The sequence below is a fragment of the Trematosphaeria pertusa genome (genome assembly GCF_010094035.1).
Source record: "Trematosphaeria pertusa strain CBS 122368 unplaced genomic scaffold BU26scaffold_2, whole genome shotgun sequence".
Lineage (NCBI taxonomy): Eukaryota > Fungi > Ascomycota > Dothideomycetes > Pleosporales > Trematosphaeriaceae > Trematosphaeria > Trematosphaeria pertusa.
The window spans coordinates 2,357,050-2,374,757 of NW_022987213.1; the positions used below are offsets into that span (position 1 = coordinate 2,357,050).

Below are 17,708 nucleotides of genomic sequence, written 5' to 3' on the forward strand. Positions count from 1 at the left end.
ACACTCACTTCATCGGCGAGATGCACGGATTGGGGCATCAGCGGCGTCTCGCATCACCATCACTTTCATTTCAGACGTATATCCTCACGCCGTCATTATGCCTATCGAGCATACTCGAATGCGCGAGAGAGCGCGTTTTTAGATTTCTGTAGTTATTTCTACTCTTTCTCGAGTATCTCTTATCTCAAATTGTCATCTTTCTTTCCTTACATTCATGGTTTTCAAAAGCATGGCCTGGAGTATCTTGCTTCCTACGTCATGACCTGCATTGCGACTCGGCTTCATCAAGCGTTGGATTTCGTGTACTATAATAGAATGACCAGGCTTTGTCAAGCCAATTGCTTTCCTACCAAAATCACTACGCCGTTCTCTCCCCCTTGCGCCGCCCATACGTCGGCAATAGCGACACCGCCAACCTCGAATCGAGGCCTCCCACCCCTCATCCTCACTCGCTTTCCCCAGCCCATCCCACCCAGAGCCCCATAAGCACTGCTCGCTGACCGATCACTCACCACATGACGGCGTGCAGTGCACCAGCCTTACCTATCCGCACACAGCCAAACCACACAGACCCAAACGCTCCGAGAAGTCCCCGTCGTCGCACAGCAGGAAGGCTCAGCATGCATCTGCATCTGGCATCGCCAGTCAGACCCCCGCCCTCGCTTTCCCCATTTCTCACGCCCGTTTATTCCCCAAACAACAAAAATCGATAAAGTCGTGCATACCACAGAGCCTCATTCCTAAAAATAGCCCCCACCACACGCACCGCACCGCACCGTACCGCAACACCCCACGATTCCCGCCGCCCGTCACACAAGATCTCACCCACAGGAAAAAAAAAAAGCCGCTCGGCTACCATGCCTCCAACGCGGCTTAGCAGCGCCCACCCCACCTAAGCCTCCCGTTCGCGCTAATACGCCTTCTATGACGCTAACCCATCTACCACCACAAACCCACATCATCCATCGCTCACACACACGCTTGACTCCGCCCCTCTCACACCGTCCCTCATTCCCATCGTCGCGGATCCAAAAACCTGCCTTGCCTGCTTTTGCTTTGCTGTGCATATGTGGGGGACAGCACAATGAGTAGCGCAAGCCTGCACAAGCAATGCCCTCTCCCCGTCCCTCGACCCTCCTGCGCGTCCCCTACACAGACCCCCTGCCCGCGCCCAAGATAATCCCTGCGAGCGCGGGCACCGCCTCCGGCGCCATCGCGGCGCTCGTCGACTTCCTCTCCCCCGCCGCCAGCAACAGCACCTCCAAGGCGAGATCCTCACTCCGGGCGGCCCGCAGCAGGCACAATAATGGCAAAACGCTGCTGCTCACCGGCGCGGGCATATCGGTGGCTTCGGGGCTTGCGGACTATAGGGGCACGAATGGGACGTATACGCTGAATAGGAGCTATAGACCGATTTACTATAACGAGTTCTGCGCGAGCCATGAGGCGCGGAAGAGGTACTGGGCAAGGAGCTTCCTGGGGTGGACGAATCTCGAGCGCGCGAGGCCGAATAAGGGACACGAGGCTGTTGGGAAACTGGGGGAGCTTGGGATCGTGGGGAGTGTGATTACGCAGAGTACGTTTCTCTCCACCTTTTCTCTTTAACCCGCACAGCCGCGAAGCCGACACAGTCCGAACGGCTATCTCCCCCCAAGCAGCACGAGACGCAAGCAAAGCCCAACCCTAAGCTAACCCTCCCATCAACAAACAGACGTAGACTCCTTCCACCCGCTCTCGCACCCACACCTCCCCACCCTCGAGCTCCACGGCTATCTCCGCAGCCTCGTCTGCCTGACCTGCCGCACGCCGTACCCACGACGCGCCTTCCAAACGCAGCTCTCGCACCTCAACCCCGCCTGGACCGCCTTCCTGCACGAAATGCTCGCCGCGGGCGCGCTCGACACGGAGAACCCGTCGGAGCGGAAGAAGCGCGGCCTGAAGACCAACCCCGACGGCGACGTCGATATCCCGGACGCGCCGTATACCACGTTCCGATACCCCGCGTGCCCCGTGTGTCTGGAGCGGGGGCGCGAGAGGGTAGAAGTGGACAAGGATGGCGCGTGGATAGAGGGCGCCGGCGTGTTGAAGCCGGCTGTGGTTATGTTCGGAGAGTCGATACCGGGAGATGTGAAGATCGCCGCGGAGCAGGCCGTGGACTCTGCGGCTCGGATTCTCGTCGTGGGGAGCAGCTTAGCTACCTATTCAGCGTGGCGGTTAGTGAAGAGGGCGAAGGAGAATCAGGTGCCGATTGGGGTACTCAATATCGGCGGCTGCAGGGGCGAGGAATCTTTCTTCGCTGACATACCCGAGGGGAATACGGGCAGAGAAGCGGTGCGTTGTAGTGAGAGCGCGGATAAGATCTTGCCGCAGGTTGTGACGATATTAGCAGGGATGCAGAGGTAGCCTCGCCTTTGTGACAGCAAATGTACAAGTACTAGATCTATATCAACACAGACTAAGCACGTACTGAGATGAGCGATCCGGATATACATTCATTACTAGTGTCATTAGCAGCACGCGAAAACCGCGTCGCCGCCTCTTCGCGAAACGGAACGAAGCCTACTCCGCGTAAGACTCCTCCTCCTTAACTTTCTATCGTCCCTATCCCAATCCATCCATCACCCATTGCGCCCGTCACCAGGCCGCTTCCCATCCGTACAAAAGACAGCGCGCTGCTTTTCCGCCGCAACGCTTTTTAGTTAACATAATGAAAGGAAGTGTAAAAAAGGCGAAATTGCCGCGCTCCCACCCACTCTTTTCACAGAAATGCGCCACGCCCAATCCCCGTCACTGATGGTAATAAGTCCGCCACTGGAGACAGTAAGAAGCCCGCACCGCACCGAGAATGCATGACACGCCACATGATATGCCTCGTACATTCCTAGCTTTCCCGCCGAAAGAAAGTTGTATAATCCGCCCGAAGCGGTGAGAGAAAACGAGTCCGCCGATGGCGACGTGAATGCTGCGAGACCGAAGATGCGAATATCGAACGAGAGAGGCGAACACCCGTCTTAGAAACATCCGCCGGTAAAACGCCCGAGGGCTGCGCGTGGAACGATTCGATGAGCAACATGCGAAGTAGAAAGTACATTGCTGGAGGCTTTTCGTTGCACCCGTTGCGTCATGCGTTAGAAGGTAGCGTGTCCTAGGAAAAGTTTTAATGGGCATCGAGGCCTGTTGCCTTTGTTTAGGCAAGGAGAGACCGAAGGTTGCTTTTGCATGATTCGCGTCCAAAGTAGGAAATAAGGGTACCGAATCGCTGACGAAGGAAGGAGAGGAAACAAGCTCGCGGCAAGGCTCAATCATCGCTGTTGACGGACTGACCCGGGTCGCTCGTGGGAGGCGTTCGCAGCTGGGAAGAGCTCCCAAAACTCGAAAGCTGCTTCTCGTGATCGTTGTTGCTCCGTGGTCTCCGCTTGAAGAAGCTCTTTAGCTTTCCGGCCCGGCTGGCTCTACCTGGGCTGGTAGCGGTAGGAGAGTTTGCCTCTGAAGTCGAATTGGATAATGTAGGGTCCAGCAGCATCTCCTTCTGCGGGCCCCGCGTTTCAGCGTCCCCATTTCTCAGGTCTCGTGTACGCCGACGAGAGCTCATTTGCCGCCACCACTCGTTTCTTCGTGGGGAATCGCGTGACGCATCCGATCGGGACATGTTGCTGTCGGCACTCAATTTGCTAGTCTCCCATTGTTGCAGCTTGGAGCCGTCCGCATTGCCGTTGGCCGTGTGAGAGAGATCAACCTCGGAGTGACTTTGCGAAGTTGAGTGCGGCATTGGAAAGAGATTGGTGGCTGAATCAAAGTCAGGACCGACGCCTACAGGCCGCGAGGAAAGATAGTAAGAGGGGTCACTCGGGCTTGAACGCTTACCCTGACTACGCCTGGCTGGTGAAGGTGCCGTTACTGGTCGAGCACCTTGCTTTTCCTTTTTTGGGGACGACCTCGTTAAAGTATCCTTCCGGTTTCCTGGTGACTTCGAGCGATTTCTGGAATTTGAATTGTGTTCCGGCCCCGGCGCGTCGGATGCGTTTGGGGTTTGGGTAACAAGAATAGCGGTCAAGCTGGCATCTCCGCTCCCTCGCCTGGACTGACTTTGATTTTCGCGGGATCCAAGAAGCCCAGCAGAAGAGCGTCGTGATCCTTTGTCAACGCCTGAGGATGACCGCCGCGAATTTGACAAGGCACCTTGGAAGGAGCCGCTAGAACCGCGGCGGGCTACGTCCTCCATGCTGGTGACCTGGGTGGGGCTATGGATCGGGCGACCGAGCTGCACAGCCGGCCCATCGGTAGTTAGCCTCGCGGGACCTCCAGAGAATGGACTTGGCGTCGGATCCACGCCAAACGAAGGAGACAGGAGGCCTAACGACAGGTTCGGTTTTCTCCTTTTTTCCCGCTCTTCCTCAATCTTCTTATCCCAAATAGCTTTGTTGGAGAGAATTTCTTCGACGATGTAGCGCATACATGGCAGTATATCGGCGACGGCTTCAAAGAGCGGTCTCGCGAAGATGTTCATGAAGCCAATCTGGGACTCTCCAAGCTTGATGATATCGTCTCGAACAGGGGGGCCGCCAAACAGGCACGAAGGCACCTGCAATTCTTGTTCCATAACACCTTGATTGCTGAATTCGTCAGTCAAGATGTTGGCCCACCGGGCAGCAGTCTCGAACTTTCGCGCCTAGTTTTCATTAACATGAGACTCTTTCAGCGAGCATAACAACGGAACTTACGACGTTGCTGATATCAGCACATTTGATCAGAAGCCCGCATGTTAAGTCCTTGTTCTCTTCACGGACTTTGCCACTCCAGCCATCAACGCCCTTGTCGTGCGCAATCTTCTCCTGCAAGTTGCCCAGATCTGTCATGTACTTGAAATGTAAGCCCATGTCCGTTGCCAGGATACTGTTGATCATCAACTTTCTCATTCCAGAGTCCGAGAATGCTTTAGGCCAGTAGCGTCGCAGAATCTGAGAGTACGCGGCGCAATGGAACGATTCGAGTACGGAGCGGTCGTTATAAAGCTGCGCAAGCGGAGCATTAAGCGCAACGAGGAAGGCGTTGTTGACACCAGGATGACCGACATCGTGTCCGATGGCAGAGATCAAGAGGGTGAGACCATCGAGAGGCTTCAACAACGTCGCTATTGGCGATTTCGGCTTAGCCTCCGGTTTGGTGGTTTCTGCGGGATACGCAGGTAACGTGCCGATCTGTACGAGGAAGTGGAACAGCGCTTGTAGGACGTCGACGACATGGCGGAAATTGTGGTAGAGAACAAACTCATTGTATGCTGTACGGCTTGCAAGGAGGAAGACAATTAGTTCATCTAACGGAACATTCTGTTAGCGCTGGAGAGAATCAATGCCAACAGAGGCTTACCGTCAGGCATGCCCCAATGCTCCAATTCGGGCATCGCAAGAGCGTGCTTGAGAATGAGCAGTGCGCCGTAGAGAAGCTCGTCGTCGGTAAAGTCATGGGCGGAAAATGCCCAGGTACCAATAGCTTTGGCAATGACCTCTCTTCGGTCTTCGGCGACGTAGATGTCCCTAAAATGGTCAGCAGGTAGGAACCTAAGCGTAATCAAAAGACCGTACTTAGAATCTTGCGAATCACCGACTGTCTCTGGATTGCAGATGCCGCTCATCAAAGTCGATACCATGGCTTCGCGCAGGTACGCATACGGCTTTGCATCGTTAACGCCAACCCAAGACAGCTTCCTGTTCCTCTTAGTTGTCAGAAAGCCAGCCTCTTCACGAGCCACCTCTTTATGTACCCGATAAGCATGGACCAGCAAGCCCTGCACACTATCCTTTGACAGCGGACTCGCCAAGACGTCGACAGCGCCGGCATCCAGATAGCGGACCAGGCGAACAGTATCGGTGAGGACTTGCGAACCGTGAACGCTGGGTGACGGGAGAGTGCTCGAAGCCCATTCGCGATCCAGTCCACTTAATATTACGACAGGGACAAGAAGCCTGGAGAAGTTCTTCGATGCGATTTCGGACGAAACATGGGTGAGCAGGTGCATGCCGTAGATGTCGTCGGGCTCGCTTGTATCTATTCGCGCGATTCGTGTGGATGTCGGGGAGGGCGTGCGAGGTTCGCGCGAGAGCCTTTTCAATCTTTGCTCTTCGTCGTAGGGCACGTCTATTAGAATAATGGTGGGTGTATTGCCTTTGGTCGACTCGAGGAGCTGGGATATCTTAGTGAGGCAGGAGCCTCCAGAGCCGCAAATGTGAACTGTTCGCCATGTCAGCGTAGTCGCACGGGAAGACAGAAGCGCGATACTGACCTTCATTGAACGTCGAGAGAATACTCTCCACGTTGGTATGGACCTCTACGGGTGGCGCCTTTCCGAGGCCGAAGTAGCCCTGGTTCACGTTCCCGGTACTCGTCCTCGCGACGAGAGAACTGGACAGCGTCTCCCTCTTGACGTGTTCGTCGTTCGCCCGCCGGTCAATGTATATCACATTGCACGCGCCATGCTCCATCGTCTCCACCTTGGCTGCAGCGACCAGCGGACACTGGTCTCTGCGGTTCGTGGAGCCTCCCACACTACGGGGAGGAAGCGTACGTTGGTCGCAAAATGGGTGTTATCGTCCCAAGGGATTTGGGGGAAAGGGCCGAGGGGGTGACGGAGCTGGGGCACGGGAATCGTGTCGGCGAGCAGCGGCGGCGTCGCGCAGGCAAGAGATCAATTGGAATGTCGACTGCCGAGCAACGGGGCATGCGATGGGCAGTAGAAGCTGCCGAGCCGTGGTCAGCGTGGGGGAGACGAGAGATGGGCACGGGAGCCGCACCCGTTGATCTCAGATCCAACCTGAAACGACTATGTCGAGCTCGTCCCAAGGGAACCCAGCAGAGGCGGAGCGTTGTAGATGCGCACGAGACAGGCGCGCAGAAGACACGACGGCCGCCGGTCCAGTGTTTGCGGAGCGGCGGGAAAGCGCGGGCGCAGAATGCGACGAGGAAGGCGCAGAGGGACGCTGGGGGAAGCTGCGATGGTCTGGTGGCAGTCGGGAAGGCGCGCCCGGGCGGTGCGCAATGCAGCAGGAGCGGTGGTGAAGCGTGCGCCGGAGCTGTTCGCGCTCGGGGCTCGTGCTGGAGGCAGATCGTCTGGCCGCGCACGGGAGAGGCTGCAGAGGGGAGGGCGGAGGGCTCGGGGGACGCAGGGGCTTTGGGGTAAAAGCGTCAGTGTCGCAAGCAGCGCGCTCGCAGAAGTCGCTGCGCTTCGAGCAGCATCGGGGCTCAGCGGGGCCAGCAGCAGGAGAAGCGTGAGGGCGCTGGCGTCGGGCACTATGTTAACCCGGGATCGAGTGTGGGAGGAGAGGTGAGATGGGCTGCCGTGCCATCATTGGCACACGGCGGACTCGACAAGCGGGCCTGCTAGTGCAACCCGCGCCCTCGCTGCAGCTCCCGCGGCAGCACGACCAGATGGAACAATTCTAGAACCCGCTGCCATTGGCTCGACGCCCACATTGCGCGCCTCAGCGCTCAGCTTCGTCGCCCGCAGTGCGTGTTTGACCCGCCGCGAACAGCCTGTCACAGCGGCGGTCCACAGCCAGCCCAGAGTCCGCCCGCGCCCGCTCCTGTCTGCCCTGTCTGCGAACCCAGAGCGCCGTCCGCGCCTTCTTGGCGTGCAGACGGGGAACCCAGGCCGGGCAGGGCTGCTGCGACCATTATCACACCCTCCACTTGTGCGTCGGAGGCGCGACAATTGGAGAGATTCAGGACCTCCAGCGTCATCGCACAAAGCGCTGCGCTTCCCCGCGTGCCCGCCTCCGTCTATCGCCACCTGGATGCTTCTTCGCCGCTTCTCGAAGACTAAGGCGAGACAACCGTCGTCATCCGCCCGCCAAACCCCGTCAGATGCTGTCGATCAACGAACGCTGATCCTCGGTCGCCAGTGCGAGCGGGATCGCAATCTGCTGGCCTCCAGCGAGATGCAGCCTCTTCTTTCTACAAGAGACTACTCCTGTCATCGCTTAAGCTCAAAGCACACATGATATTTTGCGCTTCGCTTCACCAAGCCACCGCGCATCTTTTATATTCCGGCCCTATTCATAGCCCGGCTTTATCACCGGAAGGGCAGGTGCTAGCATCCTCGGTCGCCGCTCGAAGCAGGGCTCCACGTAAGCAAAAAGGTCGCGGCCAACCACCGCAAAAGACCCGCCGTTTTTGAGCTTCCCTTCAATTGGAAAGTGTGTTGATTATGGACGGGAAGGAGAGCATGGACGCAAGTCTTAAGGGGTCAAGGGTGTTGGACCCTTGGTGTGGCGACTCTCATCTGTGTCTGCACCCCAATCACATTTCCCCCCGCATCCCAGCTACACATTTCGCAATTCATCTGCGATAACGCATTTCGACAAGGCTGTTGATCGTCCGTCGTGGTCAGCTGCCTTCCTACCTCGCTACCCGGCTAGGAAATGAAGCGCAGCGCGTCCATCAATTCCGGCGCCCTCCCTCTATTCGTCGGCTGGCCCCTCGTCCCGCTGCCTGCAAGACAAAATCCCGAAAACAGATCTTTCCACTAAGGCCGGCATTCTTCCAGCGAACAAGATGTTTCATGCATCCGCACTCGTCCAATCAACATTCCTAGGTTCTGTCATCAACCGCGGCTTTTTGGGAACTTCCGCTTGAACAGGTGACCGCAAGATTCTGTCTATTATGCCTCCCATATTGCGCTATCCGGGCTTTTGGGACGGCGTCAACCACTGCAAGTGCGCGAAACTCCTCGGGCCGAATTTGAAACATGGAGGAGGCGGGAAAGGCTCTTCCAGGAATGTAAGAATGCAATCATTTATCCGCTCCGGTGACCGTTTCGAGGTATGGACGCAGTACCTAGGTACCTATGGCCTTGGTGTACACATTAATAAGATGTGCTTGAGAGTACAGGAATGGACTACAACTACCTATTTGTAATGCGAGAGGCACTGACCCTCTAATACAACACCGCTACTTCGTGGAGACCACAAACATCCAGCGTAAGTAGTATATTCATTGGATAGTCCCGCGTATCTCTAGTCGTTAAGCTCCGAGAATGTCTCATAGAGCAAAGGTACGACCATGTAGGCCCCCTTAGAAACCTGTCATGAATAGAACGATGAGTCCTCAGCCTATCTCCGTCATAGAAACAGGCCACCAAAGAAATCCACATTAGGGTCCTCCGTAGGATCGAGGTGCGGCTTCAGCCCATCGGCTCCATGCCGGTTGCTGATCGTCCCATGTCTCGTACTGAAGAACATATGGGTACCACGTACCACATCCACCTGCACTCCGGGTAACACTCTCGAGGCAAAGGCCTGTAGGCTTTCACCTAACCCCTGCTCAAACCCCCGCTCATCCACTCCACGAAAGATCAATCGAGCCAATTTCGGCCAGCCGGCCCCGTCATCAAAAACAGATCTGACGACATGCTGCCAGAAAAGAGTATTCTCCAGACATTCGGGGTCGAAGAAGACATGGTCATGAGGCGATAGCTCGTACTCAGGGTCTAGGATGTATTCCAGCATCACTGGGCGCTGTTCGAGCACGACTTCGACGACAGTTGAGCGGACGGACTTAAGCAGGACTGCCCAATGCTTCAGCTCATGGATTTCGTAACTCTCGTCCTCACGGTACTCCAGGTCCTCCGGCTCAGACATTTCCGGGATAGGGTCGTAGTGGCCCCGCTTGCAGAGAAGCAAGTGGGTCACCGATGGAAGCAGAGGAGCAGAGTCCAGCGGAAACCATAAGACACCCCGAGGCGCCGCGAACAGTGGGTACCCTAATTCCTCCTGTAGCTCCATGTCCTCCAGGTCGCCCTCCCAGACATTTGGCTCTTCGATCATTCCGAGGTCCAGGCTGACGATGCTTTTAGCTGAGGCCTTGCAGACCATAGAGACGAAATTGGACGGAATATATCCTCGCAGCCTCACGTTCCGAATCTTGCTTGCAGAGGGCTGTCGGAGGGCTGCGGCTTTCGGTGGGCCCTTCCATTGGAAATGCGAGTCGAGGCTATACTCTCCGATAACTTCCACGGCTCCAAGGGTTGGAAGAGAAAGGATTGCGTTCCAGATCGAACCTGGTGTTTTGTGGCCGACGGTCAAACACAAGTGGCGCACCCACCCTGAGAGCCTCATCCAAGCGTGGGACTTGCCCGCCGTGCGATACAGCGTTCTGATTGCGGTACCGAATTTAGCGTTGCGACGATCAAATTCAGGGTCGTCGCCGTTGAATGACCTGTACGACCAAGATCCGCGAAGCACATCGTCCAGATACATTCGTGGAATGGTTTGCTGTATGGTCAAGCCGAACCCTCCATGGTGAGCGTCTTTGCGGTGAAGTTCGATGCTCCGCCAGAGCGTGGATTGGGCGAACTCGCGAAACTGCTTAGATACTCGGGCGAAGCGCGTGAGATCGTGGGGTCGCAAATGGCTTGTGATCTCGTTAATCAGCTCTGCCGGCAGCGTTTGGATGGAAGCCATGCCGATGTGAGGTACGACAGGCGGGGCGTGAAGACGACGGCGTTGGAAGGACTAGAGTCAACGGATCAGTGGGAGATGAATGCAGCCTGGAGTTAGAACTCTCTAGGCAAAAGGGTGACGTAATGGTTATTGATGAGATAGAAGTGGAAGGGGCAAGGTACGGTGGGCGCTCTTTCCATAAAGGTAAGACCTCAGCACTCCTGCATGACCTCAACACCCGAAGTAGACGATACCGCGGGCAATATTCTTGAGACCGTCCTACACTTCCCAAGTTACGGCTTTTACCACACGGGTCATTGTATCCCCCTCAGGATGATGTTTAAAACTCTGCCCTTCCAACTTCGTGGGACCATCCCACCTCCACTCCTTCACGTACTCCTCTGGACGCACGATACGCAGAAATTTGCCGCCTTTCCGGGGCCAGCGATAAGCCTCCTCGTTCTCGAAGATACTGCGCAATAGCGCTCTAAGTTTTTGCTCCTCAGCTTCGATCACTTCAAACTCCACCACGATCTTGTCCACGCTGGACGGAAGCTCATGAGCTTGTACCTCCTCGCTGTTGAACCAAACAGGATAAGCTTGCTTCCACCACATCCAGTCTGTGTAGCGGATGGTCAAGATCACGGTAGATGGTGACAGCATGCCTCGGCTGAAAAAATCTTCAAGGAAGTAGCCTTGTTGCAGGAAGATCTGAATCGTGTGTAAGGCGTTCCAGTGTATATCGAGAAACCTTCGCGCTCGAAAAGTTTGGAAAGGGCCGGTACCTTTGCACTCTGTCCGAGCTTTGTCAGTCATGAAATCTTCCTGCATCGATTGTACCAACCTGGCGGTCTTGCGTTTTTGTCCGCGAGGAAGAACGCCATTGGCGTGTCTGACAAGGCTTTCAGAGGCACCGCGCGGGTCTCCAGCCAGACGCGCTTGCACGTGCGCAGCAAGGCTACGTCGACTCTTCGCGGGCCACGGAAACCGGGACGCCAGTAGTGCGTATCTCGATCGTAAGGTCTCGACATATCTTCGTATTCCGCAAGCGCGAGTGAAAAGATCTGATTCCGGATTTCGGCCGGGACACGCTGGAAGAGAGGGCATAGCTCTTGTGCGTCGTGGTGTCGTTCGGCTCTGATCCACAACGCATCCAGGTCTTCTTGGAGATCTCGTGCCATTGCTTCTTTGGTGATAATTGTCTTCGATTGAGAAGTCGTCTCGGCCCCGTGCGATGCGAAAGTACACCTGGAGATGGTAAGAATCAGGCACCCGCGCTGGCGATGAGGGAGGTGGGGTAAAGGATGCGTCGCACACTTGGCGCATGGCAAGCTGTTTATATTTCCATCCCGTAGAAATATTATTTCATCGTCTTCTCATTTTCTTCAAGCTTCGACGGGAAACATAACTTATTGTCACTCATTACCGCAACTGCGTGCTTTGATACCATGGAAAGTATGATTTTGCAGGCAAATTTCCGTGAGCGGGCCGAACTATACCAGCAAGGCAATGTTGAGTCTTAAGTAATTGGAGAAAGTCCGTTTTCTGCTCGTATTTGAGGAGCTGCTGCCCCAAGCCTCCCCAGGTCCCCAAAATAGTAGAGCCGCCAAGACGCAGAGTCGACGATCGATCTTGTAGAGCCATGGTGTGGATCAGTAGGTGCGACGAAACAGACACGGTTTCATGATGGATCCGAACTGCACCGGCGAAGATTAGATAATACTGTAATGTGTTCACCTGCGATTTCCTTCTTCGGTTTAGCGCTCCTGATCGGGGAAACCTTACCTCCGCGTATTCAAAGTTCTTCTGACACCCAGCTTAAATAGCCCCCTCAGCGTCGATGCGAAGAGGCAAGTGCGCATAAGCCCAACACAACCCCCAAGCTCGATTTCACTTTCTGTCTGCGTGCTAATGAGACTTTTTCCCCACAGCCATCGCCCTCTTTGGCTCCCTGAAGACTGAAGATTGAGTCTACTTCATCCGTTCGCTCGTCTACGTCAATCAACCTTAGATGGGCGCGTCGGAACCCTATACCAGTACGAGTTCATGCTCGTGGAATCCAAGAAGCTGGGAGAAGCTTGGGGACCCACAGAAGATCATCTCCACGATCATCTCGAAGGAAACGGGGCGACTCCAAGAATTGCTACGGAATGATTCAGGTTGGGTCCAATTTTAGCAGGGTTGGGGGACGGATGCACCTCATCAACGATGCCAACAATGTTGTAGCCTGGGGTCGACACATCAAGGATAACCCCATGCCGTTCGTGTAGACTAGCAGGTGGGTCGTCAATGGGTGTGACGGATATCGTACAGCTAGGATGATCGTCGGATGGAGATCTTTCGGGTTTTCTAGATATCCGTGATTGGTGGAATCTGAAACATGTACTGGCCATCCTGCCTGATATATAGGGAGTACGACTCACGATCCATCGATAGTTAATGCAATCGTCAAGCTTCCTACTGTGCGATAGATTGATTAATACCTCACAATAAGCGTTTCGAACACGTTTACTTGTATGCTATACCACTAGGGTAGTCACCGAACCAAATATGCGACTCTACAGGAGTCCAAGGCGTTCTAGACCGACGGCCTTCTTCCCTTTTAATATTTCGGGTGCCGCACTTCCATGTAAAAATTGACCCAGCGTCAAGTAGGCAGCCAACCCTGGCGCTCTCAATTGGTCCCGCTGATACCTTGTCAAAGATCGCATCCTGCAGCTCAACGGGGAGCTTGCGAAGAGGAGCTGTGGGGGGGCTGGTCTGCGTGGCTTGGAGAAGGAGCTCGATGGCTTCGTCAGAAGGAGGATGCGTCCCATCGAATAGACGCATAGGTTCTGTGTATTTTTTGAGCTCGCTGTTTATCTGATATAGGATAACCTCCCGCACCGAGAGTATGAGGTAAGTGAGACTTTCGTCTGCCGAACTAGGAGTGGACTGAATCTGCTTCGCGAAATCCTTTCGGACCAGCGTGACGGCGTGCGGAGCATGCTGGCATATAACGATGGACGTCCTACCAACCCTGACGATGTCTCCACTTGCAAAGCCCCACTCTGGGAGGTTGTCTATCCAGACTAGAAAGCCGCCAGTGCCCTGGCGTGAGAGCGTTGCTTCTTTAACGGTAAAGTTCAGGGTAACAACCCTAACGATAGCATAGGCAAGCCTTTGAAACGTAGAGTGGTTGTAACGACCACAGAGGACGTGCCTCCACTAGAACGCAAAGTCGGCGAGTATCCTAGAGACGAAAGCCTTGCGCCGTTGTAGGCGCTACAAGTCGATCTCCTTGCGTCTCATTTTCCAGCACGGCGCTGGGTAGACGGATTGTATGGCGTGTTTGGTGAGTGTTGGCGGCGGTTCGTAAGGCTCGAAATCGGAGATGGTTATGGAACGCTGGCGAACGAGGTTGAGAGGAACCCAAAGGTTGCGATCTCTCTTGTCCAATCGCAGAATATCGCCATCAAGGTCAAAGGTCCAGACCGCTCCAACGTGAGTCCATCAGCGGTCGTTAAAGGGTGTAACGACGTCATCGTGCTAATGCCAGTCTCGGGCAACACGCGAGTACAAAACATCAAAGGTGGATTCTACGTCCATGAGCGCTTTTTCGCCGTCCATGCCAGGCAATAATAGTACTACGCACCTCTTGCTACGCCCACAAGCATGCTTGAATACAATTGCAGCATGGTGCCGTCTTCGGCAGAACGATGTGCAGCAAAATAGACAGTCCCTAGTATTTCGTGAGAACTACAGGTCGTTTATAACTGTATTATAATAGCAACGTACCCTGCAAGCTAAGGTTGATATACGCTGCCATGGCGAGCCGTGGACGGAGGCGAAAACAGGAACGGTTAAGCTGGGCGTAGGGGGCGACGACAAAATTCGGCGCAGGAGCGGCGAGTGTAAGTGCAAGTATAATATATTTCACTCAGAGTCTGACAGGAGCACAGAGATCAAGCTCTGCAAAAGTCATACGGGGTGGGAAGCTTCCGGGAATCAACCAAGGACTGTACCTTGAATAGGCTAAGCCTGGCGGGAAATGCCAAGTAGCTAGGCTAGTCGGATCGGACCGCAAATCGCCTGACTAATCAGAAAGCTAAGCAGATCCTCCCCGCTATTGAATTAAAATCGTATCTTGTTGCGTGCCTCTAACCAGTCTGCCTCCTACCACGTGTGCCTACCCCGCTTCGCCGCCATCTAGTCTTCACAAACCACTCTACCTCCACTTCCACATCCAACTTCCACGTCTGCTTTCTCCGCTTCGCCCCTCCCCACGCCTTCACTGTCCTCCGGTCTCGCTCCGCTTCATCGCCCTTTACCGCCGTTACACACTCTTCCCTTTAACGGTGCGCCACTAGAACTATAGGCCTAGCTATTTCTATACATCTATTTAAACCATTCTTCTTAGATGGACTAGGATAAGCGGGCGGAGCTTGCACATAAGGAGCTGTCCGTCGGATAGTTTAGCAAGTTTCGTGAGCAAAAGTCCCATATAGCCGACTAGGTGTCTTCTTATCAAGATGGCCAATCGAGCAGAATTATCAACGACCACTGTGGCTCCTTTAATTGGAGCTACCGTCTGCGTTTTGAGGATAATATGGAATAGTTAGTTCGGTTTCCCGTTCCTGGAAGAGTTATAGACTGTGATGAGAAGCTACGTCAAGAGGTCGCCGTAATGCGCTTGGTCAGGGAAAAAACTAAAATTCCGGTGCCCACAGTTCATGCCTGGGGTCTGTTAAACGATTTAGGATTAGGGCCTTTTATTATAATGGATTACATCCGTGATGGAGAGTCACTTGGTAATCTTTGGCAGAAAGCGCCTGAGAAACGAACACTACGAACCAACATCAGTAAACGCGACCTGCGTATTGTGTTTCACTAGATAGCAGAGTTTTACCTTGAACTTTCAGCATTAGAGTTTCCTAATATCGGGTCTCTATCAATCCGGGACGACTAGAGTATTCACGCGGATCTGAGCCTAATAACTCTAAGGATGCAAGAAATAGAGGCACATTCGGGAGTAAAAGTTGGAGGTATTGTAAGTCCTAGCCTTATTTACATAGCGAAACTAATTGTAATAAGGCCACCGCTTAGTAACGTTTTCTCTGCGAGGGAATACTTTAACAACATTGCTAAGCAAGACATAGAGCAACTGCACGAGCAACCCAACTTAATTAACGACGAGGATAACGCCCGAGCCAAATACAATTTCCGTCACTAATTCAACACCGTCCTTCTACGTTTCGTCACTAACGACAAGTACAATCAGACCGGCTTTAGACTTATATGCGATAATTTCCGCTACGGGAATATGATTGTTAACAACGCGAGCGATCTTAAGATAATTGCGGTAATAGACTGGGAGTGGGCATATACTGCGCCGTACCAAATGTTTAGCTCAGCGCCGCGATAGCTTCTAATTACGAAACCAATCCTCTGGGAAGCGCCTGATAGCTTACAATTTCAGCGATACATGGCTTGCCTAAAGCTTTTTCTCAGCGAGCTGGAACTCGAGGAGAGCAGAAGAACTAAGGGCCATAATAGGCTTTCCAACCTCATGCGGAAGTCTCTGAGCGACGGCAGGTTCTGGTTTCACGAACTAGTATATAGCGGTTTCACGGCTGCTGACAACCCAGCATGGAAAGCTATTTGCGAGATGCTCCCGGATATCAGTGACCTGGCGTCTTCCCCCCGGCCCGAGCTTGTACGAGAATCTATTATTTACAACGGCTAGAATGCCTAGATATTGTATAACTTGCTTGTCGTTATCGTTAGGTTTTGGAGAGAGATGTAGAAGCTGCTCGAACCAGACACTGTCTGTGTAAAGCAGGTCCTGGAAAGTGTAGATCTTAAAGATATTAGGAAAGAATCCGGCAAAAACCCAGTCTACGAAACAGACGAAGGAATTTGGGAATAACAAGATGTTTTGTCTGACAAGGTCCATATAATGCATACTAAGTTGCTGGTGCCATGCCAGGGATATACGAGGTTGCTTGACAACGTCAAGTCTCTTGTTTATCCACTCTAATATGTCTTTGATAAATTCCAAACTTTGTCCGGTTCCATTGTCTGACCACAGGTAGCCGTATGCGGATCCGCCGCCAACCAGTCCAGGCCCTTGATCTGGGGGGATGGGAATTATAGCGAGGTGTTGAATCGCCTCTATCGTGCGCTCCGCAAGATGTGGATTCTCGACCACATTTAGCGTATCCAAGTTGATTCTAAGCACATACTCTATAACAATGAAGCCCATGTCAAATCTAAATAGAGTGGCTCTGAAGAAGCGAAACACTTGTGGAATATACAAGACTGTACTGTCCACATAGCGACGCGCGTAGCTTTGGTTCGCAGCTTCTTGTTTTCGAACACCAAGTCCAAATTTCACAGCCACGTTGTCTGAAATTTTAACTAGTTAGTTTCCGTGCGGGCATCCAGCGAAAGGGGCGGTAATCATGCATAACTCCACGATCTCATGGTCGGGTAAAAGTGCTTCATGAGAAGTTGTCATTGTATTGCGTAAAGCACTAGCCTTCGTGCGGTTGGAAACAGGATTTGCCGTCAGGCCTCAGACGCAGCGAGCTCGCAAGCAGAAGTGATCGCTGAATTATTCGCAGAAACCAAGCTGTGGTTGAGGAGCGAAGGGCACCAGTGGTGATAGCGAAGCGGATTCTCCTTGGCTACCAATGGGAAAATTCACACGGGTATATCCACAGAGCAGTACGTTTGCGCGGAGGAGGACGGCGCGGGTTAGAGAACGTGGTAGGCAGCGCGGAGAGGGCAGGCTGTCAATAAAGTGGCGCTTTGGTGGCAGGCTCGTTAGATGCGTCGATCGGCGGCGGCGGAGGTCGCTGTCTGTAGAAGGATCCTTCTATTGCGGCGCGAGCAGTGGGAGGAGGATGGAAATCTCTGATGCGAGGAGAGCTGTGACGGACTTGGCGTACAATTCACTAACCTCTTCAAGAATAGTCTGCTGATGAGTCACCATGTGTTCGAGCTGTCTGGACACCACCCTAGGGAACGGGGAGGGCAGTGGCAACGGCACAAATTTTAAGCGCGCAGATGCGGGTATAGTGCGACAATTCGTGAAATGAAAGGGGCAGGAACGAGTATGTGAAGTCAAAGAATGCAAGAAGAGTTTCTATTGATGCTGCAGCGTAACGCGTTGGGGCCGGCGAGATTAGACAAAAGGCAACACCACGCCCAGACAGGAGGGCGCCTAAGCCCGAAGCGGAACCGGTGCCAACCCACAACTCAATGTGGGAGCCACCTCTGAGCCATTCCCGT

The 17,708-nt window shown here is 53.8% G+C and overlaps 6 protein-coding genes across 6 annotated transcripts; 2 read left to right on the forward strand and 4 right to left on the reverse strand.

The window, feature by feature from the left end:
* Positions 1-800: 800 nt before the first annotated feature.
* Positions 801-2,483, forward strand: BU26DRAFT_514688 (DHS-like NAD/FAD-binding domain-containing protein). Its single transcript, XM_033827894.1, has 2 exons — positions 801-1,576; positions 1,712-2,483. The coding sequence occupies exons 1-2, from the start codon at positions 1,111-1,113 to the stop codon at positions 2,401-2,403; spliced, it is 1,158 nt and encodes a 385-aa protein (XP_033689866.1). The 5' UTR covers positions 801-1,110; the 3' UTR covers positions 2,404-2,483.
* An 815-nt stretch (positions 2,484-3,298) lies between these two features.
* On the reverse strand, positions 3,299-6,479 carry BU26DRAFT_559512 (HD-domain/PDEase-like protein; the record flags this gene model as incomplete). The annotated part of the gene is made up of 5 exons (XM_033832709.1): positions 3,299-4,669; positions 4,722-5,314; positions 5,368-5,534; positions 5,583-6,228; positions 6,281-6,479. The coding sequence occupies 5 exons, from the start codon at positions 6,477-6,479 to the stop codon at positions 3,299-3,301; spliced, it is 2,976 nt and encodes a 991-aa protein (XP_033689867.1).
* Positions 6,480-9,113: 2,634 nt separating this feature from the next.
* Positions 9,114-10,454, reverse strand: BU26DRAFT_559513 (uncharacterized protein; the record flags this gene model as incomplete). The annotated part of the gene is made up of 1 exon (XM_033832710.1): positions 9,114-10,454. One exon carries the CDS (start codon positions 10,452-10,454, stop codon positions 9,114-9,116), a length of 1,341 nt encoding a protein of 446 aa, XP_033689868.1.
* A 258-nt stretch (positions 10,455-10,712) lies between these two features.
* BU26DRAFT_559514 (uncharacterized protein) lies at positions 10,713-11,614 on the reverse strand (the record flags this gene model as incomplete). The annotated part of the gene is made up of 2 exons (XM_033832711.1): positions 10,713-11,227; positions 11,278-11,614. 2 exons carry the CDS (start codon positions 11,612-11,614, stop codon positions 10,713-10,715), a joined length of 852 nt encoding a protein of 283 aa, XP_033689869.1.
* A 1,039-nt stretch (positions 11,615-12,653) lies between these two features.
* On the reverse strand, positions 12,654-14,304 carry BU26DRAFT_514692 (uncharacterized protein). The gene is made up of 5 exons (XM_033827895.1): positions 14,211-14,304; positions 14,068-14,154; positions 13,702-13,909; positions 12,908-13,635; positions 12,654-12,785 (listed from the first exon to the last, which is right to left on the reverse strand). The coding sequence occupies exons 1-4, from the start codon at positions 14,239-14,241 to the stop codon at positions 12,942-12,944; spliced, it is 1,020 nt and encodes a 339-aa protein (XP_033689870.1). The 5' UTR covers positions 14,242-14,304; the 3' UTR covers positions 12,654-12,785; positions 12,908-12,941.
* Positions 14,305-14,553: 249 nt separating this feature from the next.
* Positions 14,554-16,277, forward strand: BU26DRAFT_514694 (uncharacterized protein; the record flags this gene model as incomplete). The annotated part of the gene is given in 7 exon segments (XM_033827896.1): positions 14,554-14,590; positions 14,668-14,820; positions 14,833-15,001; positions 15,031-15,294; positions 15,685-15,774; positions 15,838-16,128; positions 16,200-16,277. The coding sequence occupies 5 exon segments, from the start codon at positions 14,945-14,947 to the stop codon at positions 16,275-16,277; spliced, it is 780 nt and encodes a 259-aa protein (XP_033689871.1). The 5' UTR covers positions 14,554-14,590; positions 14,668-14,820; positions 14,833-14,944.
* Between the last annotated feature and the right edge of the window lie 1,431 nt (positions 16,278-17,708).